General features: G+C 64.4%; 1 protein-coding gene across 1 annotated transcript; it reads left to right on the top strand.

Annotated features, from left to right (window-relative positions):
- The first annotated feature begins 1051 nt into the window (after positions 1–1051).
- On the top strand, positions 1052–21079 carry LAMC3 (laminin subunit gamma 3). Its single transcript, XM_068155986.1, is given in 30 exon segments — positions 1052–1123; positions 1126–1192; positions 1195–1563; positions 5650–5954; positions 6110–6240; positions 7128–7294; positions 7728–7916; positions 8092–8209; positions 8289–8387; positions 8676–8812; positions 10296–10412; positions 10771–10969; positions 11182–11294; positions 11557–11775; positions 13607–13795; positions 13886–14131; positions 14527–14680; positions 14790–14932; positions 15014–15192; positions 15291–15429; positions 15833–16038; positions 16319–16395; positions 16694–16816; positions 17138–17282; positions 17389–17550; positions 17868–17970; positions 18083–18282; positions 18397–18543; positions 18734–18833; positions 19503–21079. Coding segments are annotated over 30 exon segments (4848 nt in total). The 5' UTR covers positions 1052–1069; the 3' UTR covers positions 19754–21079.
- The last annotated feature ends 405 nt before the right edge of the window (positions 21080–21484 follow it).

The raw sequence follows: 21484 nt of genomic DNA, 5'->3' as shown, positions 1-21484 counted from the left end.
GCTGCCGCGGGAGCCGCGGCCCCTGCGGCCCCTGCCTCTGATTCACAGCCCCCCCTGGTGCCCTCCTTCCGCGGCGTGAGCCGGGAGGGGAGGAAAATAAATAAGAGTGGAAGGGAAGGGGAGGAAGGAGATAAATTATAAATGAGGGCTAAGCTTCCAGGCCTCCTGTGGGCAGCTGAGCTCAGCGGGGAGGGGGGCAGGGACAGCTCTCCCCTGTGTACCCCACTTTGCAAACATGCCCCTGCAGACTGGGGGTCAGGGTCTGCCCGGGGGGCAGCATCATTGCCAGCCTGCCCCTGGCCCCATTCGCTGTCCCTCTCCTTCTCAGGAGGCTTCCGAGCCCCATCTGGCTGCGTTGCTGTGTGGCCTGTAGGTGACGCTGCTTTGGCGGGGGGGGGTTGGGCTCCCTGATCTTCAGAGGTCCCTTCCAACCCCTCCCATTCTGTGCTCCCTGTCCCCATGGGTCAAACCTGCAGGGTGCCACGGCCCCAGGAGAGATCCCCCCTGAGGAGCTGCCGCTGGGGTCCGGTGAAGCTCTGGGTCTGTCCCCCCCCGGGGGATGCCTCCACAGGGATGTGTCCCGGCCCAGGACAGCAGCAGGCAGGGGTAGGACCCAGACTCGTGGGTGCTGCCATGGAGGTGCTGGAGGGCATCACAGACCCACAGCCCAGCCAGGCTGGGGGCAGTTGGGGAGCAGTGGGGTCCCCATAAATCAGTCCGGGGGGGGGGAAGGGAGGTGGTGCCGAGTCTGCTCCAAAGCCTTTCCCCAACCCCATCCTGATTTTGGGGATGTGAGAAAAGTGGGGACCCCCACGGACTGAAGGCAACCCCCCCGTGTGGGGTGTGCATCACCTTGGGCTCTTCTCTGGGGCTGAGAACTGGAGGAGCTCAGCTCCATCCTTGCAGGTAAAATCTCCCCCGCCCCCAAAGCAAAGGGTCTGGGGGGCATCCCACTAGAGGGGTCCCATCCTGCCCGGCCCCGCTGCCCCAGAGTGGCCTTGGGGAAGCCCAAAGCACGCTCCCTGGGCTCGCACACGAAGCTTTCGACATTCCCAGCAGCTTCCACAAGATGGACCTCGGAGCGAGAGGAGGTGCCGGGCAGGGGGACCCGACCCACCCCATCCCAATCCCATCCCACCCGAGCCCGTCCCGCCTGCTCCCGCCGTGCCATCCGCAGCAGGCTCAGAGTCCCGACCATGGCACAGCCTCCCGGGCTCTGCTTGCTGGTCCTGCTGGGGCTGGGCACTGGGGGCTCTGCCTCCTGCTACGACCCCCGGGGCCAGCCCCGCCGCTGCATGCCCGACTTCGAGAACGCTGCCTTCGGCCGGGCTGTCCACGCCACCAACACGTGTGGGTCTCCCCCTGAGGACTACTGCCTGCAGATGGGCGCCCGCCACGCCAGCACCCTGTGCCACCGCTGCGACGCCAGCGACCCCCAGCTCCACCACAACTCCTCCTTCCTCACCGACTTCCACAGCCAGGAGGAGAGCACTTGGTGGCAGAGCCAGTCCATGGCCTTTGGCATCCAGTACCCCAACTCTGTCAACATCACCCTCCACCTCGGTGAGTGCCACCGGCACCCCCCGTGGTGCCCTGAGGGAAGCTGGGGGGCAGGCATCAAGAGCTGGGTGCAGAGGTGAGCAGGGTGAGAGAGCTTCTGCACCCCCTGGCTCTTGGTTATGGTTTGGGGATAACGACAGGATTGCCCCCGGGGCTTTTAGGGGGTGCAGGGGTGGAGATGCCCTCCATGGAGAGCTGGGGGTAGGTCACTGAGAGGGCACAGGCAGGGTCTGCCCTGTCCATCAGCCCAGCTCTGGTGCTTTTTGGGGTGAGGATGCCCCCAGCCATGCCTGCTGTGCCCCCTCCCAGCAGCCCTGCCTGGCTGTCTGCTCTGCCCATCACCCCAGGCTGCTTTTCACCCATGATGTGAGTTTGTGGAGCAGGAGCCAGGCAGGTCCCTACCCCTGTCCCTACCCCTGCTCACCCTCTGGCACAGCCCTGCCCGCTGCTGGCACCCACCCCGCTGTGGCTGCCAAGCCAGTGCTGGTTTAGCCCTGTGGACTGCTGAGGATGCCCAGGATGTCTCTGGGGGTGCAGGTTTCCCCAGCCCTCTGTGAGCTGCCTGCTTGGAGGGTGCTGCAGCCCAGGGGGCATGCCTGGCATTTTAAAAAGGGGTTTGAACATTTTCCTGCCATCCAAACTCTCCCTGGCTCTTGGCCAGAGCTCTGAAATCCTCATTCTCTGCAGTCTCCTGCCATCTGCATGCCACGGGGGGTAGCAGGGGGGCCGAAGTTGGAGCTGGTAGGGGGACAGGAGCTCTGGAGAGGCACAGAGCTGTGCTGCTGGCACCCCGGGGTGGAGAGTCTGTGCCTGCCCCAGCAGTGACGCAGGAGCTGCCTGGCTGGGGGGAGGGCTCTGCTTTCCCAGCCCCCTGCAAGCAGGCAGACATCTGGCCCTTGTCCCCAGGCTGGGGCTGGGCTCCCCACCAGGCATGAGAAGTGATGCTGGAGGAGCCTGCCATGCCAGCTCCTCTCCCTGCCATCCCCTTTCCTTGCCATCCCTGCCATCCTCCCTCTCCCTGCCATCCTCCCCTCTCCCTGCCATCCTCCCCTCTCCCTGCCATCCTCCCCTCTCCCTGCCATCCTCCCCTCTCACTCCTGCCCCAAATTCCTTCCATGCTAGAAGTGCCACTTTGGTGCCCAGCACAGTGCTCTCTGACCTTTCCCATAGCCACCAGCACCTGCTCTGGTGCCAGCTCGAAGACCACCTTCTTGCTCCCTTAATGTTTCTACTTGAGTTATGAAGCAGAAGCCCAGGTGGCCCCTGCAGCCTCAGGACACTGCCCAGGATGAGTCCTCACTCCTGGGCTCCACCAGGTGATTGGGTTTTGACCCCCCCCAGTGTGTCCTGGCAGCCCTCAGTCAGATCTCTGGTGGGCTCTCCAGCCTGGGGAGCTTATCAAATGAGCTGCCCCATGGGCTGGACGAGCCCTGTGCCTGCCTGCCTGCTGATTGGCATTAATTAGATCATCCTGCCTTAAATCTCTCTCCTCAGCTGGGGCTGTTGCAGTGCAGTGGGCTGGGAGCTGATCAATAGCCCTCAGTGCCTCTGGCTGCTGCCTTTTCCCTGCCAGATGACAGGGAGCAACCTAAAATATCTGCAGGCTTACAGAGGCAGCAGGACTGCTCCTGGTAGCTCTCTGGTCTTCAGGCCAGGCAGGGTCTGCCTCTGTGGCTCCAGCTCTGCTTTTCCTGTGGGCTGTGGTGGGCTCCCAGGGCTGAGGTTTGGGATGCTGGATGTGGCTGGGGGCCTGTGGTGGGCTCCCAGGGCTGAGGTTTGGGATGCTGGATGTGGCTGGGGGCCTGTGGTGGGCTCCCAGGGCTGAGGTTTGGGCTGCTGGATGTGGCTGGGAGCCTGTGGTGGGCTCCCAGGGCTGAGGTTTGGGATGCTGGATGTGGCTGGGGGCCTGTGGTGGGCTCCCAGGGCTGAGGTTTGGGATGCTGGATGTGGCTGGGGGCCTGTGGTGGGCTCCCAGGGCTGAGGTTTGGGCTGCTGGATGTGGCTGGGAGCCTGTGGTGGGCTCCCAGGGCTGAGGTTTGGGCTGCTGGATGTGGCTGGGGGCCTGTGGACACTTTGGGACATGGTTTGGTGGTTGTGGCAGTCTAAGGTTGGATTCAATGATCTTTAAAGGTCTCTTCCAAGCCAAACAGTTCCTTGATTCCATGTGGATGATGTGACCATGCTCCTCTCTCCTCTCTCCAAAACCCTCTGTCTGCAGCCTCTGGCAGGGTAGGAGCTGCAGCCTGGGCTCTGTGGGAGGCAGGTGAACACTTTGTTCTGAGAACACCACAGCTGGGAGAGCATCCAGGGCTCCGGGGGCTGTCACCCTCCGCTGCTTCTGCACCCTCCCAGCAGCCCTGTCCCACAGCAGGCCTGGCTTTGGGGTACACCCCACCCCCAGACACCCAGCCTGGGTTATTTTCTGGATGTCTGTTTTGTTTCCTCAGCAGAGTTTGGCTGATTCCAAGGCCTGTCTGGGAGAAGCACATGCTCCCTCAGGATGGCTCCCCGGGGCAGCAAGTCTGCCCCATCCCAGCTGCAAGCACCAACGTGGGGCTCCCCCAGGCCAGCCACTCCCCCTCCTCTCGTGTGGGGCTGCCTGGGGCTGTTTATTGATTCAGTGCCGAGCTCCCTTCCTCTCCCAGAGGAAACTGCTCCGGGAGGTGACAGCCCTGACCCCACTGTTTTGGTTGACATCCCCCGGGGACCACAGTGTCTGGGAACGGGCGTCTGCCAGGCATCCTCCTGCTCCCACCACGGGATGCAGGGCAGGGGCACCCCCAGCCTGCACAGCTCCTGGGGGGAGGTGGATTGGAGTGGGGGCACTAGGGGTGGAGGGACAGCCCTGTGGCAGCCCCTTCTTGGCCACCAGCAGCTCCGGGTGGGGCTGTGAGCGGGGCTGGCCCCTTCCCCGGGCGCTCTCCGTGGCCCTGGTGGGAGGCAGCTGCCGTCCCGGTGCCGGTAGCCGGGCTGGGCTCTGCCCCTCCCAGCACAGTGGCGGCACACATGCGACACCATTCATCTGGGCCCAATTAAAGCCTTGTTTTCCTAGTCCTGGAATAACCCCTCCAACATTCCCAACTCATTATCTTCTCAAATAAAGCCAAAACCTTCCAGCTAATTGTTTTGCTCTGCGAGGAGCGGCGCTGTGCTGGAGCAATCCAGGCTTTGAGCTGGTCCTTCATCTCTGGCAATTAAGTGGCTCTGATGTTCACTTTGGTGTTTTCTGCTCCTCTCGTTGCTGATCCTTTCAAGTGCTTCCAGAGCTGTGCCAGCCACCCCAGGGACTGGTGGCCTTCCTTTGTCTTCATCCCAGCAAAGACAGCAGCGATGGCAGCTCCCAGCATGCAGGTCCCTGGGAAGGGACTGGCCTTGACTCTTTCCACTTCTTGCCACCCCTGTGGTCCTGGGGATGCTCTCAGTGCTGTGGGCCTGACTCTTCCCCTGTGGCTGCTGGCCAGAGCCTGTTTTGCAGTGGCTCCTTGCCTGTGCAACCAGCTTAGTGCATCCATGCAGTGGGTGAGGGCCAGCTTGGACGTGGATGGGGTTTGGGCTGGAGCTGGTCGAGGGCAGCTGGATGGTGATTTCTCCTCTTAGCTGTGGTAGGGAGAGTGGGACAGCAGGGATCAGGGAATCATAGATTCACAGAATGGTTTGGGTTGGAAGGGACCCCAAAGATCATCCAGCTCCAAGCTCCCTGCCATGGGCAGGGACTCCTCCATCAGCCCAAGTTGCTCAAGGCCTCATCCAGCCTGGCCTTGACCACTCCCAGGGAGGAAGCATCCACAGCCTCTCTGGACAACCTGTTCCAGTGTCTCCCCACCCTCACTGGAAAGAGTTTCTTCTTAATCTCCAGTCTCAATCATCCCCCTTCCGACTTCCATCACCCCTCATCCTATCACCCCTTGTAGAAAGCCCCTCCCCAGCTCTCCTGTAGCCCCCTTCAGGCATCGGCACGCTCAGGTACCGCACACTGGAATCACATCCTGCTGGCAGCCAGGACAATTCCACCCCTGGCACAGGCTGTGGTGCCCACTGGGTGGTCAGGGCAGGGTGATGAGGTGGTGGTGGTGGTGGTTCTGTCCCTAGGCAAAGCCTATGAGATCACCTACGTGAGGCTGAAGTTCCACACCAGCCGCCCCGAGAGCTTCGCCATCTACAAGCGCAGCAGCGCCCAGGGGCCCTGGGTGCCCTTCCAGTTCTACAGTGCCTCCTGCCACAAGACCTATGGCAGGCCCCAGCGCCACTTCCTGCGCCCGGGGGAGGACGAGCAGGTGGCCTTCTGCACCGAGGAGTTCAGTGACATCTCCCCTCTGAGCGGGGGCAACGTGGCCTTCTCCACCCTGGAGGGACGCCCCAGCGCCTACAACTTCGACACCAGCCCTGTGCTGCAGGTGCTGCGGGGCTGGGCGTGGGGGTGGGGTGATTGTGGGGTCACCCAGGACCAGGTGCCTTAATGCCCTGGCACCCCTCTGAGAGAAGGTGCAGGATGCATCTGGGGCTGGGTGGGGAGCTGCTGGCCAAGATGCTCTGCCCGTGCCCCCTGCAGGAGTGGGTGACTGTCACCGACCTGCTCATCTCCCTGAACCGGCTCAACACCTTCGGTGATGACATCTTCAAGGACCCCAAGGTGCTGCAGTCGTACTACTATGCCATCTCCGACTTCTCTGTCGGTGGCAGGTGAGGGGCAACCAGAGCAGGGTGAGGGCAGGAGTGAGGAGACCTTCCCAGGGCCGTGGGGCTGGGATCTGGATCAGCTGCTTCCAACCTTGGTCTCGTTGGGATGTGTTTTGGGGGCAAAGTGCTCAGATGTGGCTTCCTCCATCTGCAAACCAGAGCTGGTGGTGCAGAGCTGGGTGGTGAAGCTTAGAGCCTTTGAGCTGTGCACAAAGGAGATCTTTCCCCCCAGGCCCTCTCCATTTGTCACCACCTGGACTTGATTTGCCCCCTCCCAGCCCCATGGCTTTTAATGGTTTGTGTTTCTCCTTCTGTGGTGCTGCTTGGTGCCTGGGTATGGTAAAAGAGAGGTCCTGAGGTGCTAGCAGAGCGATGCCTTGAGGCTGCAGGGGCTGGTGGAGGAGCTCGAAGTTGGCATGGCCACATCCTGAGGAGCTGGAGCAGCTGCTGGCAGGATGGGAGACCTGATGTGGGACAGAGAGAGTGGTGGCACTCGCTCGGTGCTGCCCATGGGCAGTGCTGCCCATGCCCTTCCCAGGCTGGGAGGAGTGGGAATTGTCCCTCCCAGCGTGAGCTGCCTGCCCTGCTCCCAGCCGGCCAGCAGCCCCCATCGCTGTCATCTCACACCCCCGGGCCCCAGCAGCTGGAGCTGGTTAGCCTCTCACAGGGGCCACCCTCAGCGTGTGACCTCCCAGCTGGCCGGGCTGGGAGCGCCTTGGGGACCTGCCGGGGGTGGCCCTGACACCAGCACGGCGCAAGCTGCTTTCTGCCCCATGGCCACCCGAGGCGATCTGGGCCCGCGGCAGGCACAGCCTGGGCATCACCCTGCAGCCGGCTCCTGCCCACGCCGGTCCCGAGTGGCTCATCCCCGCGCCGGGGTCTCGCCGCAGGTGCAAATGCAACGGCCACGCCAGCGAGTGCGCTCCGGACGGCGCCGGGCAGCTGGCGTGTGTGTGCCAGCACAACACGGCTGGCATCGACTGCGAGCGCTGCCAGCCCTTCCACCAGGACCGGCCCTGGGCTCGTGGCACCGCCCAGGCTGCCAACGAGTGTCTCCGTGAGTATGGCCCAGGCTGCCCGACCGGCCCCGAGAGGCTGTGCTGCTGCTGCCTTGGCTCACCCCGCAGCTCACCCCGCAGCTCACCCCGCAGCTCACCCCGCAGCTCACCCCGCAGCTCCTGCCCTGCCTGCAGGGGCAGCAAGCTCCAGCTGCGCTCTGTAAGGCTGCTCTGGGCAGGGAGGGAGGATTTGCCCAACCCTCCCCCTCCCACCCCCCGCTTCACAGCATCACCCCGAGGTTTCTCCCCCATTTCCTTACCCCGTGGGTGCTGCTCTGTGCGTGGGGCACCCACCTCTGCCCCCGATTGCCAAGAGCTTGCACCGTTGAGCCCAGCAGCCCCTCCGGCTCATGAGTCCCTCCTAGGAAGGCTGCTTTAACCCCCTGTGCCCCGCCAGGTGCCAACCTCTTCTTTCTGCCTTCCCTCCCCAAGCTTGCAACTGCAGCGGCCGCTCGGACGAGTGCTTCTACGACCGGGAGCTGTATCGCCGCACCGGCCACGGGGGCCACTGTCTCAACTGTCGCGACAATACGGCCGGACCCCACTGCGAGCGCTGCCGGCAGAACCACTACCGCTGGGAGCAGAGGGCAGCCTGCCAGCCCTGCCACTGCCACCCCGCAGGTGCGTGGGGCTGAGCCCAGCCGGGCTCCGGCTGCGGAGTCCCTGCCCTGCTCACGGCTTGGCTGGGAGGGATGGGTTCGGTCGGTTTGCCCTTGCCCAACGTCTCCCCATCTCCCCTCCCCGCGTCTCTCCCTGGCTGGGGCTGAGCCTCAGGGGCTGGCCGGGGTCCCCGCAGGCTCCCTGCAGCCCCAGTGTGACAGCTCCGGGACCTGCCTCTGCAAAGCCAACGTGACGGGCTGGAAGTGTGAGCGCTGCAAGGATGGCTACCACAGCCTGAGCCAGGGGGGCTGCAGGTGAGCAGGAGCCCAGCCCCGGCAGGAGCAGCAGGACAGGACCAGGGCTCACCTCAGACCTTCATCTCACCCCATCCAGACCCTGCAGCTGTGACCCCGCGGGCAGCGTGGGCACCTGCGACCCCAACACAGGGCACTGCACCTGCAAGGAGAGGGTGGAAGGGCACTTGTGCAACAGGTGAGCACCACGGGATGGGCACAGCACCACTGCTCTTTTCCAGGCTGGGATCAGTCCTGTGGGGCACTGCTGCTTCCCCAGCCCCTACACACGACCCCTGGCAGGAGCTTTCCAGTGGGGATCCTGCTGGGGCTCTGGCTGCCTGGCCAGGCCATGGGGCTGTATTCCTCTGGGCTCACTTAGAGCTGCCACTAATGTTGTGTGTCCCCCGTGCCCAGGATGCTGCTGTGGTCGCCTGTGGCTCTGCCTGGCCTGTGTCACTTGCTCCTGTCTCCTCCCTGTGCCCAGGTGCCAGCCAGGCTGGTTTAACCTGCAGCCCCACAACCCTGCTGGCTGCAGCAGCTGCTTCTGCTACGGTCACTCCAGTGCCTGCACGGTGGCAGAGGGCTACGAGGTGACCTACATCCGCTCTGACTTCAGCCAAGGTATGGGCCCTGGCCCTGGGCAAAGCAGGGGAAGAGCTGTGCCAGCTCCAGCCAAAACACCTCCAGCAGTTTGGGGAGGCTGGGGCTGAGCATCCTGCTCCAGGGCTGAGCATCCTGCATCCCCCTTTGGAGCTAACTGGTGGTGATGGTTGGAAGTGGTTTGCACTGCCTGGCTCCTACTTTGTCCCTAACTTTTGTGGAGACAGGCTGTCCCTGGCACCCCGTGCCATCCCTCCATGCCAACCCTCTCCCAGGGCTGTGCATGGCTCTGGGAGGGCTGCAGGGCCAGGCATGTCCCTCCCACCACCTCTGGGACTTCTGGAGCACTATAAAACCAGCTCAGAGAGCTGCAAATGAACAGGGTGGAGCCGGGTGGGCACTTTCCCTTTTATTCCCTCCTCTCCCCACCCTCGGCCGGGACGGCAGGGCAGCTGGAGGAGCGGATGCGATGCCCCCGGCCGGCTGCAGCCGGGCTGTGCGTGGCAGGGCTGGGTGCTGCGGGATGCTCGGGGAAACCCTGCCATCTGCCGCACAGCCCGACCTGTGCAGCCCTGCCCGCGCACCCACCGCGGCCACCGCCGCGGCCCGCGGCTCGCCAGGACCCCCACCCGCATCCCGGCGGGGGACGGGCACCCCTCGCCCAGCTCCCTGCCTGGCCTGCAGCCCGGCGGGGAGTGCACCAGCGAGCAGATGGATGCCGGCACAGCAGGGAAAGGTTCATCTCGACTGCCTCCAAACCGCTCTGCCAACTGCTGCGATGCTGGAAGCACTTCCACAGCCTTGAGACGGAGCCAGGCTTTAAACTCAGGCTTTTTTCCCCACCCTTCACGCAGCCAATTTGGGGCTGCTCCTTTAGGGACAGGTTTGGCAGAACCCTGGGCTGGGTTGCAAGAGGCTGAGCACCGTGAGGCACAGCCCCCCGCACCCCCCTAAAGCCCTAGCCCCAAACTGCTCCCCCAGCCGCTGGGAGCTCCCTGTGCTGGGTGAAGGGGTCCAAAGTCGGGATGATTTGATTCTTGAGTGCAGCCCCCTCGGGAGATTTCCAAGTGTTCATCCTGCAGGCGCCTGGGGCTGGAAGAAATACCCCTGGGGAGTCGGGGAGAGGTTAAGCCACTTGCAAAGGAAACTAAGTTCATGCAGTTACACCCCGGCTCCTCCTGGGCTTCCTGCGCTCTCCAGCCCCCAGCCAGGCTGGAACCGCAGCCCAGGCAGGGGGCAGAAGTTTAAAGATAACAATTTCCTCCCAATCTAAGAAAACAAACAGCTGGGGGGTGGCTAAGGCCACTCTGCAGTGACTGAGAGCTCAGAGCCCCAGCAGGGAGCAGCAGGTTACAAAGTGCTGGCCCCTTGCAAGACCCTGGAGAGCCTTGGGGGGAGGGACAGAGGCCCCCCCCAAAAGCAGCACCCCACTGGTGGGAGCCTTGCTGCTCCCTTCAGCCGTGCACCACCAGCGTGTGCCACCCACCCATCCATCATCCCCCAGGGCTGGAGGGCTGGGCTGCCAAGGCTGCGGGCACCAGGGACCTGCCTCTGCGTTGGGCTGATGGGGAGATCATCACCGACGGGGATGGGGAGGAGCTGGTGGATTTTCTTGCACCAGGTATGTTGGGGGGGGTCTCTGGGGTCCTGCTCTGCCATGGGGAACCCCTGATGCCCAGTGGGATGCACTGCTGCCATATGGGTGTGAGAGATGCTGGGCTCCAGCCCAGTGCTGGGGATGTTTCAGTAACACAGGATGATGGGGGGTGGGGAGGGGATTGGAGTGGTGGCCCAGGCCACTGGGAGAGCAGATGGGAGCTGGCCCAGCTCTAGGAGGGTGACTGTGGCTCCTGGGGATGCTGGTGGTGGCTCCTGGGGATGCTGGTGGTGGCTCCTGGGGATGCTGGTGAGAGCAGCACTGCACCAGCAGAGTTGGTACCTCCACGTCCTGTAGGCTTTGCTCCTCTCTCCCCTCACAGAGAAGTTTCTGCAGAACCAGCAGCTCAGCTATGGGCAGCTCCTGTCCCTGCTGCTGGGTGTGGAGGAGAGCAGGATGGAGATGGAGGCCGAGGTGCCCCTGCTCCAGGTCCAGCTGGTGCTGGAGGGTGAGGGGATGGAGGTCACCATGCCCAGCAGTGAGAGCCAGCCCCAGCATGGCAAGCAGGCTGTCACCTTCAGGTACCTGTCACAGTGCTTGGGGACCCTTGGCTGGGTTTGGGACCCAACATCTTGCTTGTGCTGCCCAGTGCTGTGGGGTCCAGCCCCGCACCCTGCCCTCCCCTTGGGTTTGGCTGTGTCCCCATCACTGTGCCTGGGTCTGGTTGGGCTGTGCTGCAGCACACGGCTGTCAGCCTGGCCCTGTCCTTCCTCCCATGCTCCTTCTCCCACAGGCTGCAGGAGGCAGAGGAGGGTGTGGAGCCTTCTCTCTCAGCCTTCAGCTTCCAGCGCCTGCTCTCCAACCTGACCTCCCTGCGGCTCCGTGTGAGCCGTGGTGCTGTGCCCGGTGGGTGCCTCCACGCCCCGACCCCGTGGGGACCAAGCTGGGATGGGGCTGGGGACATGGAAGCAGCATCAAGCTCTTGGGGACAAGGGGCACGGGAGGAGGCTGTTGGGGCAGGGGCTGGGTCCTCTCTGTGAACCCCCCAGGGCTCTCCAGGAGGTGTTTTGGGGTCTCCTGCCCCTGGCTGGAGCATCTGCAGGCAGGCTGGGGAGGGCAGGGCCCGGGGACGTGGCCTGACTTTGTCACTCTGCTCTCTCCTCTCCAGGCAGCCTGGCCCTGAGCGAGGTCCGGCTCAGGTCTGCTCGGCCGGGGCCGGGGGCACGGGCAGGGTGGGTGGAGGAGTGCAGGTGTCCCCCGGGGTACACTGGGCACTTCTGCCAGTCCTGTGCTCCTGGCTTCACACGGGAGGTGCCCTTTGGTGGCCCTTTCACCAGCTGTGTGCCCTGCGCCTGCAACCAGCATGGGGACTGTCACCCCCTCACGGGTAGGTACCCCCAGCCCTGCCACTTGCACAGGTGACAGGCTGTGGCTTTGCTTGTCTCTGAGGGGTGCTGGAAACATCTCTGAGGCTGTGGTGCCCAAACCATCCCTGAGGCTGTGGTGCCCAACACCTGCAATGGTCTGCTGCAGGGTCTGGGCTCTTGAGCACAAAGCCAGAGGTAATTAACCACAGGCAGTAATGAGGGGCAGCTTCCATGCTGCTTTATGACCTGCAAGGAGGAGACAGGAAGGGTGCTGATCCTCAGAGGGGTGAGGAGGCAGGGGCCAGAGCAGAAGAGAAGCAGAGGGTTCTGCTGGGAGGGGTCTCACCAGCACCATCAGTGCCCAAGGAGTGGAGCAGGACTGGGCACAGGCCTGGCACCAGCAAACTGGGGGCAAACCTGAGGCAGAGAAACAGGTGAAAGAGCAGGAAAATAGAGTGGTGCCAGGCTTGCAGGAGGCAGCAGAGCAGCTGGCTCTTGTGCTGCCAGCCCAAGTCTTGCTCTGCCTCCAGACCCAGCTCTGAGGGCTGTGAGTGCAGCAGCGACTGGCTGGAAAGGAGGAAAAAGCAAAGGCTCCAGGACAGCTTCATTGCATCTGGGGTGGGTCAGAGGCTGTTGGCTCTCTCCTCTCCCACCAGGCTGTTGGCTCTCCCCTCCCCCACCAGGCAGAGTCTGGATGGCTTTGGTCAGGGCTGGGGCCCAGGCCTGCAAACTGCTGTCCTGAGCTGCTGCATGAATCCAGCTCCAGCCCCCGGGAAAGGCAGATCAGAGCCATGAGCAGCTCATGAGATGTTGCCTTGCTCTCTGTCCTGCTCCCCACCAAAAGCAGCAGCTCCAAGGAGAGCTGGGGAGGCAAATGATGGATTTGGTAGCTGGACAGAGCTGGGGGTCCTTGGTGGTTGGCTCTCCTCAGTGAGGGAGGGACAACAGCTTTGGGAAGGGCTGGAAAGGGCACTGTGCTCAGGAAGTGCCACTGCCCTGGCAGCAGAAACATGGCAGCAGCTCCATGAACTCGCCCCTCAGCTGGCAGAGCTGGGGCTGGCAGCACCCCCAGCACAATCCCCAGGGATGGGGCCAGGCTTCTGCTGTCCCAGCCCAGGCTCTGCCAGCCAGAGGCAGCCCACACACTTCCTTTCATTTATTTGTCCTCTCCTTCCTGCCATTCACTTTCCCTTTCTGTTCCACTGTCCAGCTCTGCCCGGATGGGGGGAAATGGGGGCGGGGGGAAGCCTCATTCCCTCCTGGATGAGCTGATCCCACAAATCATGGGGGAAAAAAATCCTCCCCCTGGCTCCTGGTCTCTCTCCAGTGAAGCAGAGCCTCTGCCTGGAGCCGAGGGGCTTCCCTCAGCACCCTTCCAGCCCCTCCTGCTCTCAGCCCCTCCTGGGAGGCTGTGACTCAGCGGCTGGGCTCGCAGGGGCAGGCCGGCTCCGCGCTGGGTTGGCCTGCGGGGAGGGTTCGCCAGGACAGGCTTCAGACCAGGCTCCTGGTGGCTCCGAAATGTGTTACCGATTACGGCAGGCGCCGGCGGACTCTGTGCGTGGCGATGGTGCTGCCAGCGGCGCCTCCTCCCCGCGCAGGGGGCTGGCACCGGGGCCCCGCTGTCCCCTCCAAAGCTTTCTCCCTTGAGTGAGGATGGGGCAGGGAAGGAGAAGATTCCAAGGCCGGGCTGGGGATGAGCAATCCCAGCCTGGTCCCTCGGCTGGGCTCTGCGTCCCTCTCGGCCCCTGTGCCGTGCCACGCTCAGCAGGTGGCTCTCCATCCTCCCGCGGTCCTCGCTGCCCTTTGGGGCTGGGTTGTTGCAGACCCTCAGCTCTGCTTTCCCTCTGCCAGGGCACTGCCAGTGCTTGCACAACACGGAAGGTGCCTCCTGCGAGCGCTGCAGCCCCGGCTTTTATGGCAACCCCTTCGAAGGGCGCTTTGACGACTGCAAGCCCTGCCCCTGCCCCGGCGGCTCGCCCTGCACCGAGGTGCCCGGCACTGGGGAGGTGGTCTGCACCCACTGCCCCCCGGGACAGAGAGGTGAGGCTGGGGGCCGGCTGAGGTGAGGCTGAGGGGGCTGTGGGCAGCGCTGGCACAACCAGACCCTCCCCACCTCGTCACCTTCCCCAGGGAAACGCTGCGAGCTCTGCGACGATGGCTTTTTTGGGGACCCCCTGGGGCAGAGGGGTCCTGTGCGCCCCTGTGTCCCCTGCCAGTGCCACGGGAACGTGGACCCCAACGCCGTAGGGAACTGCGACCCTGTGTCCGGCCGCTGCCTGCGCTGCCTGCACAACACCACCGGGGAGCAGTGCGAGAGCTGCCGCCCAGGCTTCTACGGGGACGCGCTGGCTCCCGGCCCCGCCGGGAAGTGTGCTCGTACGTACGGCCCCGGGGCTGGCCCCGCTCCCCCGGGGGTCCCGCTGCAGGCAGAACCCTCCCAGCAGCGGAGGCAGAGCGTGAAGGGGGATGCCCGGAGGGTTCAGGGGCTGATGGATGGTCCAGGTCAGGATCGTTAGGGTTGGAGAAGAACCAAGTCCAACCATCAGCCCAAGCCAGCACCACCGTGCCCACCTCTTGCTCAGGAATGGGCTCTGCCCCCTCTCTCTCTCTCCACTGTTGTCCGTCCCTGGAGGCATCCTGGTCTGCAGGGCTCAGCCTCAGAGCCCTGTCTGATGCGGGGCATGTGGCTCTGCCCACTGTGCCCGTTCCCCCTCTGCCCCCCTGCCAGCCCCGTGCTGGATGTGAGTGTTTGGTTCTTTTGTCTGCTGTAGCCTGCGACTGCAACCCCAACGGCTCGGCCCCGGGGCTGGAGGGCTGTGATCCTGGCACGGGCCAGTGCCACTGCCTCCCACACGTGGTGGGCAGAACCTGTGGGCTCTGCCAGCCTGGCTACTACGGCCTGCAGCCTGCTGTGGGGTGCCAGAGGTATGTGTGGCACTGCATGGGGCTGCCAGGGGGCAGATGTGGCTCTGTGCCACTCACTCTGCTCTTTGCCTCCCTCACTCACTCCTCACCCTCCACTTCTCGGTGCCAGCTGCGAGTGCCACCCAAGGGGGTCACGAGAGCCTGGGTGCCAGGCAGTGACAGGGCAGTGCTCCTGCCAGCCAGGTGTCACAGGGAGGCAGTGTGACCGATGCCACCACGGCTTCTTCGGCTTCTCTGCCAGGGGCTGCCGAGGTACTGGGGGTGGGGGCCGCATCTGGGACCCAAAACTGGGGCTGGCAGCCATGGCATGACACCTTTCTGCCCCCCCTGCAGCCTGCAACTGCTCCCCACTGGGCTCCATCACCCTGCAGTGCCACGAGAACAGCACCTGCCTCTGCCACCCTGGCTTTGTGGGCTACAAGTGTGACCAGTGCCAGGCCAACTTCTTCCTCGACCCACGGAGCTCCCGCTGCCAGCAGTGCCCTGCCTGCTACGGGCTGGTGAAGGACGAGGTACAGCCTGTGCCCTGTCGAGCTGGGCACGGCACCCTGCTGCCCACACTGCCTCACTGTCCCACTCCCCTCCCCCCTGCTCCCTGTCTCACCCACAGGCTGCCCAGCTGAAGGCCAGGCTGCAGGAGATGGAGGAATGGCTGCAGAAACCAGGCTGTGATGCCCACCCAGGGCAGTTCCTGCTGCTGGGAGATGCACCCCGGGGAGATGGGCTGCCCAGCCCCCACCTCCTGCAAGGTACAGGGACCCCCATGTCATGGGGGCACCCCTTCTCCATGGCACCTCTCTCCCTGCACATCACCCCTCCGGGGACTCCCTGCTCCCACAGGGTGCTGTGATGTGCTGGGTGGGTGCCAGGAGGTCCCAGGGCAGCACTGGGCTACGTGTGGGCAATGAGGTGACTGAGAGTGGGAGGGGGCAGCTGTGGGGGTCGTGCCTCTCTGTGAAGGGCAGGGCACCCCAGGGGTGCACCTGTGAGGCTTTGGAGCAGCTGGTGATGGGCATTACTGGGGTGCCCTTTGGGTGCTGCATCCCTGAGCACCTGGGGGGCTCTGTCCTCTCATTAGCAGGCAGCAGAGGGGGTGCTGGGGGTGCTTGGGCATGGGGCAGCTCTATGGAGTGCTGCTTGTGCTGCCCACAGGTGCCCGGGCTGCCCTCCTGGCACAGGCAGGGTGGCTGGCAGGGGCGCTGGGCACTGCACAGGACCATCTCAGCAATGCCAGCCGGGCCAGCAGCTGCTCTGGTCAGGGCCCCTCCAAGACCTGCGTGCTGCTGTGGGAGGTGGGGGCCGCGCTGCGGTCGGCGCAGCAGGAGCTCCTGCACGCCGCGGACACCCTGGCTACCATGGTGAGAGTCCCGCTGGCCACGGGCTCCTGGCGGGGGCGCTGGTGGCCATCCTGAGGGGCAGAGTGGGCAGGACCGGCGGGGTGGGATGTGGCCAAGCCTGGGGTCCGTGGGGGCACAGCCCTTCCTCAGCTGGGTCAGGGGGAGCCACTTCCCTTGCTCGCTGCTCCTCTCCTGCAAATCTCCTCCAGCCCTGTGGGGAGGTTCTCGGTGGTGCTGAGCTGCTGGGGTCTGGGGGTCCTGCTCCCTGCCCGGGGCTCACTGCTGCTGTTTGTGTTTCAAGGAGATTCCCCAGGAACTCCCTCAGCTGCCCACCAACTGGAGCCGCCGGGCCCTGGAGGCGCGGGCGCTGGCCGAGAGGTTTGCCTGGAGCCCCACGCCGTGGGCTGTGCCAGCCAGGACAGCCCCCGTGCTGGGACCCTCCTTCCCCCCCCTCCAGCTCTCTGCTCAGCGATGGCAGAGAGGGATGGAGATGTGGGAGCCCTGAGCCTGGCCTCGCTGGTCCCCGGTGCAGAGGGTCTGCCTGAGCCTGACCGTGCCTGGGTCCGGGGTGCCCAGGCAGAGGAGGCTGCCTGCCCGGCTGGGGCTGCGGGCTGGGGCTGCTCTTTTCCCAGGAGGCCAACCCTGACAGCAGCTCTGATTGTCCTTGTCCCTGCAGCCAGGAGGACACCGTGGCACGGGTGGAGGCGGTGGTGGGGAGAGCCCTGCGTGCCTCCAATGCCAGCTGCCAGCTCCTGCAGAGCCTGCTTGAGGGCAGTGCCACGGGGGAGCTGGAGACTGGGTAAGAGGCTGACAACAGGGGGGGTGGCAGCGAGGAGAGGGGTGGGAGGGCACCACATTCCCTGGCTTCTGGCCAGGTTCCTGTCACAGGACTTGGTCATTGTGATTTGGCATCTGCCCAGCGGGGCCTTGCTGAGCCTTGTCAAACTCATTGCACCACAGCATGGCAAAGCAGAAGGCCAGGGCCGTGCTGGGGATGTCTCAGGCCCTTTGCCCCAAGGTTTCCCCATCCCTCTGTGTCTGGGGCCGGGCCCCAAGCTGTCATCTCCATCCTTCAAGAGAGCAGAGGGCCCCAGGTGAGCACAGAGTTCTGTCTGGGCAGGTATGAGGAAATGCAGCGGGCACAGGAGGAGCTGGGTGCTGGCGTGGTGGAGGTGGCAGCAGAGGCCAGGAGAGCCTTGACAGCTGTGCAGCAGGCAAATGCAGACATGGCCAAGAAACTTCTGCAGGTGGCTGCTCTGGGGCAGGTGAGCAGTGCCCACGCTGAGGCTCCTCCACGCATCCCTACCCTCTGCTTTGTCCTCCGGGCTGGGAGATGCTCTCATGGAGCCTTTGGCATCCCTGACCCCACAGCAGGCAGTGCCAGTGCAGGCTGGAGCCCTGGCACAGGAGCTGGCAGCGCTGGAGCTGGCAGTGGATGCACAGGAGCCCTCAGCTCGGGAGGCTGTGGAGGTGTCCCAGGCTCTGGCAGCCAGGCTGCAGCAGGAGCTGCAGAGGACTGCAGCCTTCGAGCAGGTAGCTGCTGCTCCCTCCCCTGGGCTGTCCCTGAGAGTAAGCCCTGGGGGCCTGCTGTCCCAGCTGGAGCTGGGGGTGTCCCTCTCCTGCCTCCCAAGCAGGGCACAGTGGGGTGGGTGAGCCCCATGCCTGCTGCTCCAGCGACAGGAGGGACCACGCCTGCACCCAGGGGCTTGGGAGTGGATGTTTTGGGAGACACTTTCCCTCCAGCTCTTGGATCTCCCAAGGAGGTCTCCTGCCGAGCTGGAGCAGGCTGGGACCTCAGCTGGGTGCAGCTCTTTGCCTCCTCCCCAGCCTCACTTCCCTTCTCTCCCCAGCTGCAGGACCGGGCTGGCTCTGCCCATGGCACAGCCACCCTGGCTGTCTCGCATGGCAAAGCTGTGCTCTCCGACACAGAGTCCCTCCTGACCAGCTTGGAAGGTAAATGGCACCAGCCAGGGCATCTCCAGCCACAGTCTGCCTCTCACCACACCAGCTGTGGGCGCCAAGAGGAGACAGGGACACTTTGGTGGCAGCTGGGTTGTCCCCACAGGCATGAGGAAGGTGCTGGGGCATCGGAAGGGCCAGGCTGCCCTGCGCAGGAGGATGGCTCTGGTACGGAGCAGGGCACTAGTGGAGGCCCAGAGGAAGATCAAACAGGCAGAGAGGGCACTGGGAAGCTCCCTGTCCATCTCCACCGCAGCCCAGAGGACAGCCAGGGAGGCTGAGCAAGCCTCTGGCGAGACCACCAAGGTCTGAGCAGGGGGATGTGGGGGGTGGCCAGGGGGATGAAGCCAACCAGGGCCCCTGAGGCTTGGAGCCAGCCACGGCGCCCCTGCATGTCCCCACGCCCCCCCTGCTTTGCAGAGGGCACAGGTGGTGCTGCAGCAGAGCAAGCAGGGCCAGCAGCGTGCCCGGCAGCTCGCCAGGCGTGCCAACCAGACCCGGCTGGAGCTCTCCCGGCAGCAGCGTCAGGCTGAGAAGCTCAGCAGGGACCTGGAAGAAGCCCTCCAGGTAAAGCAGGTCCCCTGGGGCAGGTCCTGTCCTCCAGAGCCTGCCTGGGGCTCTGCCCACAGCCCGAGGCACTGGGAGCAGCCCAACCTGCATGGGGAATGCCTCGGGGGTGCTCCTGGGATCCCCTCCCTACTCCCACCCAGCCCAGGGGCAGCAGTGTGGCTGAGCTGGGCTCTGGCTGTGTTGGAAGGTGGGGACAGAGGTGAGTGAGATGGCAAAGAGTCTCCAGCAAGCCCGGGGGGCGCTCCTCTCAGACATTGAGACCCTGAACAACCTGCTGAGCAGCCTAGGTGAGACCTGGGTGGGAGTGGGGTGCAGGGTGCTGGGGAGGGCTTGGCTGGCAGGGGCTGGGGCTCTCCTGCCCACTGCTGCTGGGCTCTCCTGCCCACTGCTGCTGGGCTCTCCTGCCCACTGCTGTTTGTTTGGTCTCCTGCTTGCCTGCCATCCAGGCTGAGCTGGCTGCCCTTTAGCTGAGATCCCTCAGGCTCCTGGCAGAGCTTCTCGAGGCCTCATGCCTTGAGGAAAGCCCTGGTGCAGAAGGGCCTGGGGCTTACTCAATGTGCCCATGGTCTCCCTCGGCATCTCCAGGAGGAGCAGGGCTGGGTCAAGGGCTCAGGACCCTTTTGCAGCTGAGGGATGTGCTGGGCTGGGTTCCCTCCCTGTTGCTGGTTGGTTTTGCTCCAGCTCCTTTTGCTTTGATCACCTGGGTGCACTTCTGAGCACTGCAGCAGCCCAGGAGTTTTGCCAAGGGCTGGAAATCTTCCACCCATCAGAGAGATGGAGCCAGAGCCCTGTTTGCTTCTCTGTGATCGCTGGGAAGCTGCAGGGTGCCTCCATGCCCCACTGCATCTGCTCCCTCTAACAACTCAGCCGATGCCAAGGGCCTGATCCCCTGGAGCACATCCAGCAGCTCTCCTGCCTGGCTCTCAGCCTCTCCCCACGTCCTCTCCCCTGCCCAGGGGAGCTGGAGCAGTCGGCACAGGCGGAGGTGGTGCTGAGCGCCGGGCAGCTGGAGCTGGCGCGGCTGTGGCAGCGCCTGGGCAGCCCGGGAGCCCTGGCTGGGCAGCTCAGCCTGCTGCAGGAGGAAGCAGAGAGGCAGCAGGAGAAGATCCAGGCCGTTGAGAGAGACTTGGCTGAGATCAGAGCCGACAAGAAGAACCTGGAGGACATTCTGCGGAGCCTCCCCGAGGGCTGCTCCCAGGGGCAGTGATGGATCCATGGCTGCTGCCCCATCACCTCTGAGCAGAGGGAACAGCAGAGTGCAGGGCACCCCATGTTCACCAGCACCCCTCCCTCCTGCTGCTCCCCACGCTGGCCTCCATCCCATACCACTCCCCAGGTCCTCATCCACACCGGTTCAGGCTCAGCATCCCAGGGCTCTGCCCTCAGGGAGGGACAATCAGCTCCCAGGGACTGCTGCTGCACAGGAGATGGAGCTCACAGGGAAGGAAGAACCATCACACACCTCCTCCACACCAGGTCCCTCCATCCCTCCTTTCCCCCCTCAGCACAGCACAGCAGGGAGGGGCAACTTCCCAGGATGTGACACCCAGCAGGACCCTCCTGCCCCGGGAGGAGGTGGCAGAGGCCACCACACACATGCTGGAAGCTGGTCCTGCTGCACAGCACTGGCAGTGCAAGGCTGCTGTGCTGTGGTCACAGAGGTGCAGAGCTGAGTCCTGGTGAAGCCAGGCTGGGACAGGGGCTCCAGGAGGACACAGAGCTTGCCTGCTTCCCAGGGGAGGGAGCTCCCAGCAGGGAAGGCCAAATGAGCCCAGCAGCAGCAAAGCTCCTGGCAGGCAGGTGGAGACATCCTCTGCCTGCTGCAGGCTGAGAGCAGCTCTGGTCCTGCTGCTCCCCTGCCCCAGGGCACTGCAAGATCACAGCAGTGCAGCAGAGGGCAGGCAGAGCTGCCACTCACAGTGGCATCACCCACAGCCTGGCAGCAGCACCCCCACACCCTCCCCACGGGAGAGGAGCTGGCTGGTGGCACCAGGGTAAGCAGCTGGACAGGGCCAGCTCCTGCCAGCGTCACTCCCACTGGTGGCAGAGGTCAGTGGCTGCATGGCCTTGAAAGGAAAGGAATGTGCCTGCCCCCCCCACCCCCCCCGTGCTCCCACGGGAGCCACGCAGGCAGCAGAGCCAGCTCCTTGCCCAGCCCACCCTGTGCTGTGGCTCCAGGTAGCAGCAGAAGCCACTGCTGGAGGAGCAGGAATGAGTCCCCAGGCTGGAGCCCATGGATCATCCCAGAGCAGCTGCCCCCTGGCTGCCCACAGCCAGCTCTGAGAGAGCAAAGCCCCACAGCAGCCAGGGGGCACCAGGGTCTGGGGCAGGGGATCACAGCCCCTTGCCCTCTCCTGTCTCAAATCAACACCCGGGGCTGCTGCTGCTGCCACAGCACTGCCAACCCTCTGCTTTGTGCCCCTGCTGCTGTGGCTCATGCTCCCTGCTCCTGCTCTCCCTCCAGCTCTGTCTCTTGGTTGGTTTCCACCTGGTGCCACCTGCCCAGAGCTGCACCCATTAAAAATGCCTAACAGAAGAGACTGCTGCCCCCTTGGAAAGCGTGGCACAAGGGGGGCACACGCTGTGGCCACTCTTGCTGCCTTCTCAGAGAGCAAGGGGAGCTGCCCCCTGGGGTGGGGTGAGATGGGGCTGGCTCTGGGGAGGTGTGGGGCAACTGTCCCCACTAAAAACCACCTTAGCCAAGGTCCCTCAGCCCAAGGTGCCCATCTGAGGCTGCAGCAGTGAGGGGGCTGGGTGCACCCACCCTAGCCCCTGGCCTGGGCACACAGCAGCATGCCCCTGGCTCTCCTGGGGTCGGTGCTGTTCCGTGCTCCGCGGCTTGCTCAGCATCGATTTGTGCCGGCACAGCTCGGGGGTGCTGCCAGACAGCCCCCCAAAACCTCTAATGGGAACCAGGGCTGGGCACTGGGGCAGGGAG

The sequence above is a fragment of the Melanerpes formicivorus genome, unplaced genomic scaffold, assembly GCF_026170545.1.
Source record: "Melanerpes formicivorus ecotype bairdi unplaced genomic scaffold, bMelFor1.0.p_v2 SCAF_33, whole genome shotgun sequence".
Taxonomy (NCBI): Eukaryota; Metazoa; Chordata; class Aves; order Piciformes; family Picidae; genus Melanerpes; species Melanerpes formicivorus.
Note: the sequence above shows the minus strand (reverse complement) of the source record. Positions and strands in the feature narration are given on the sequence as shown.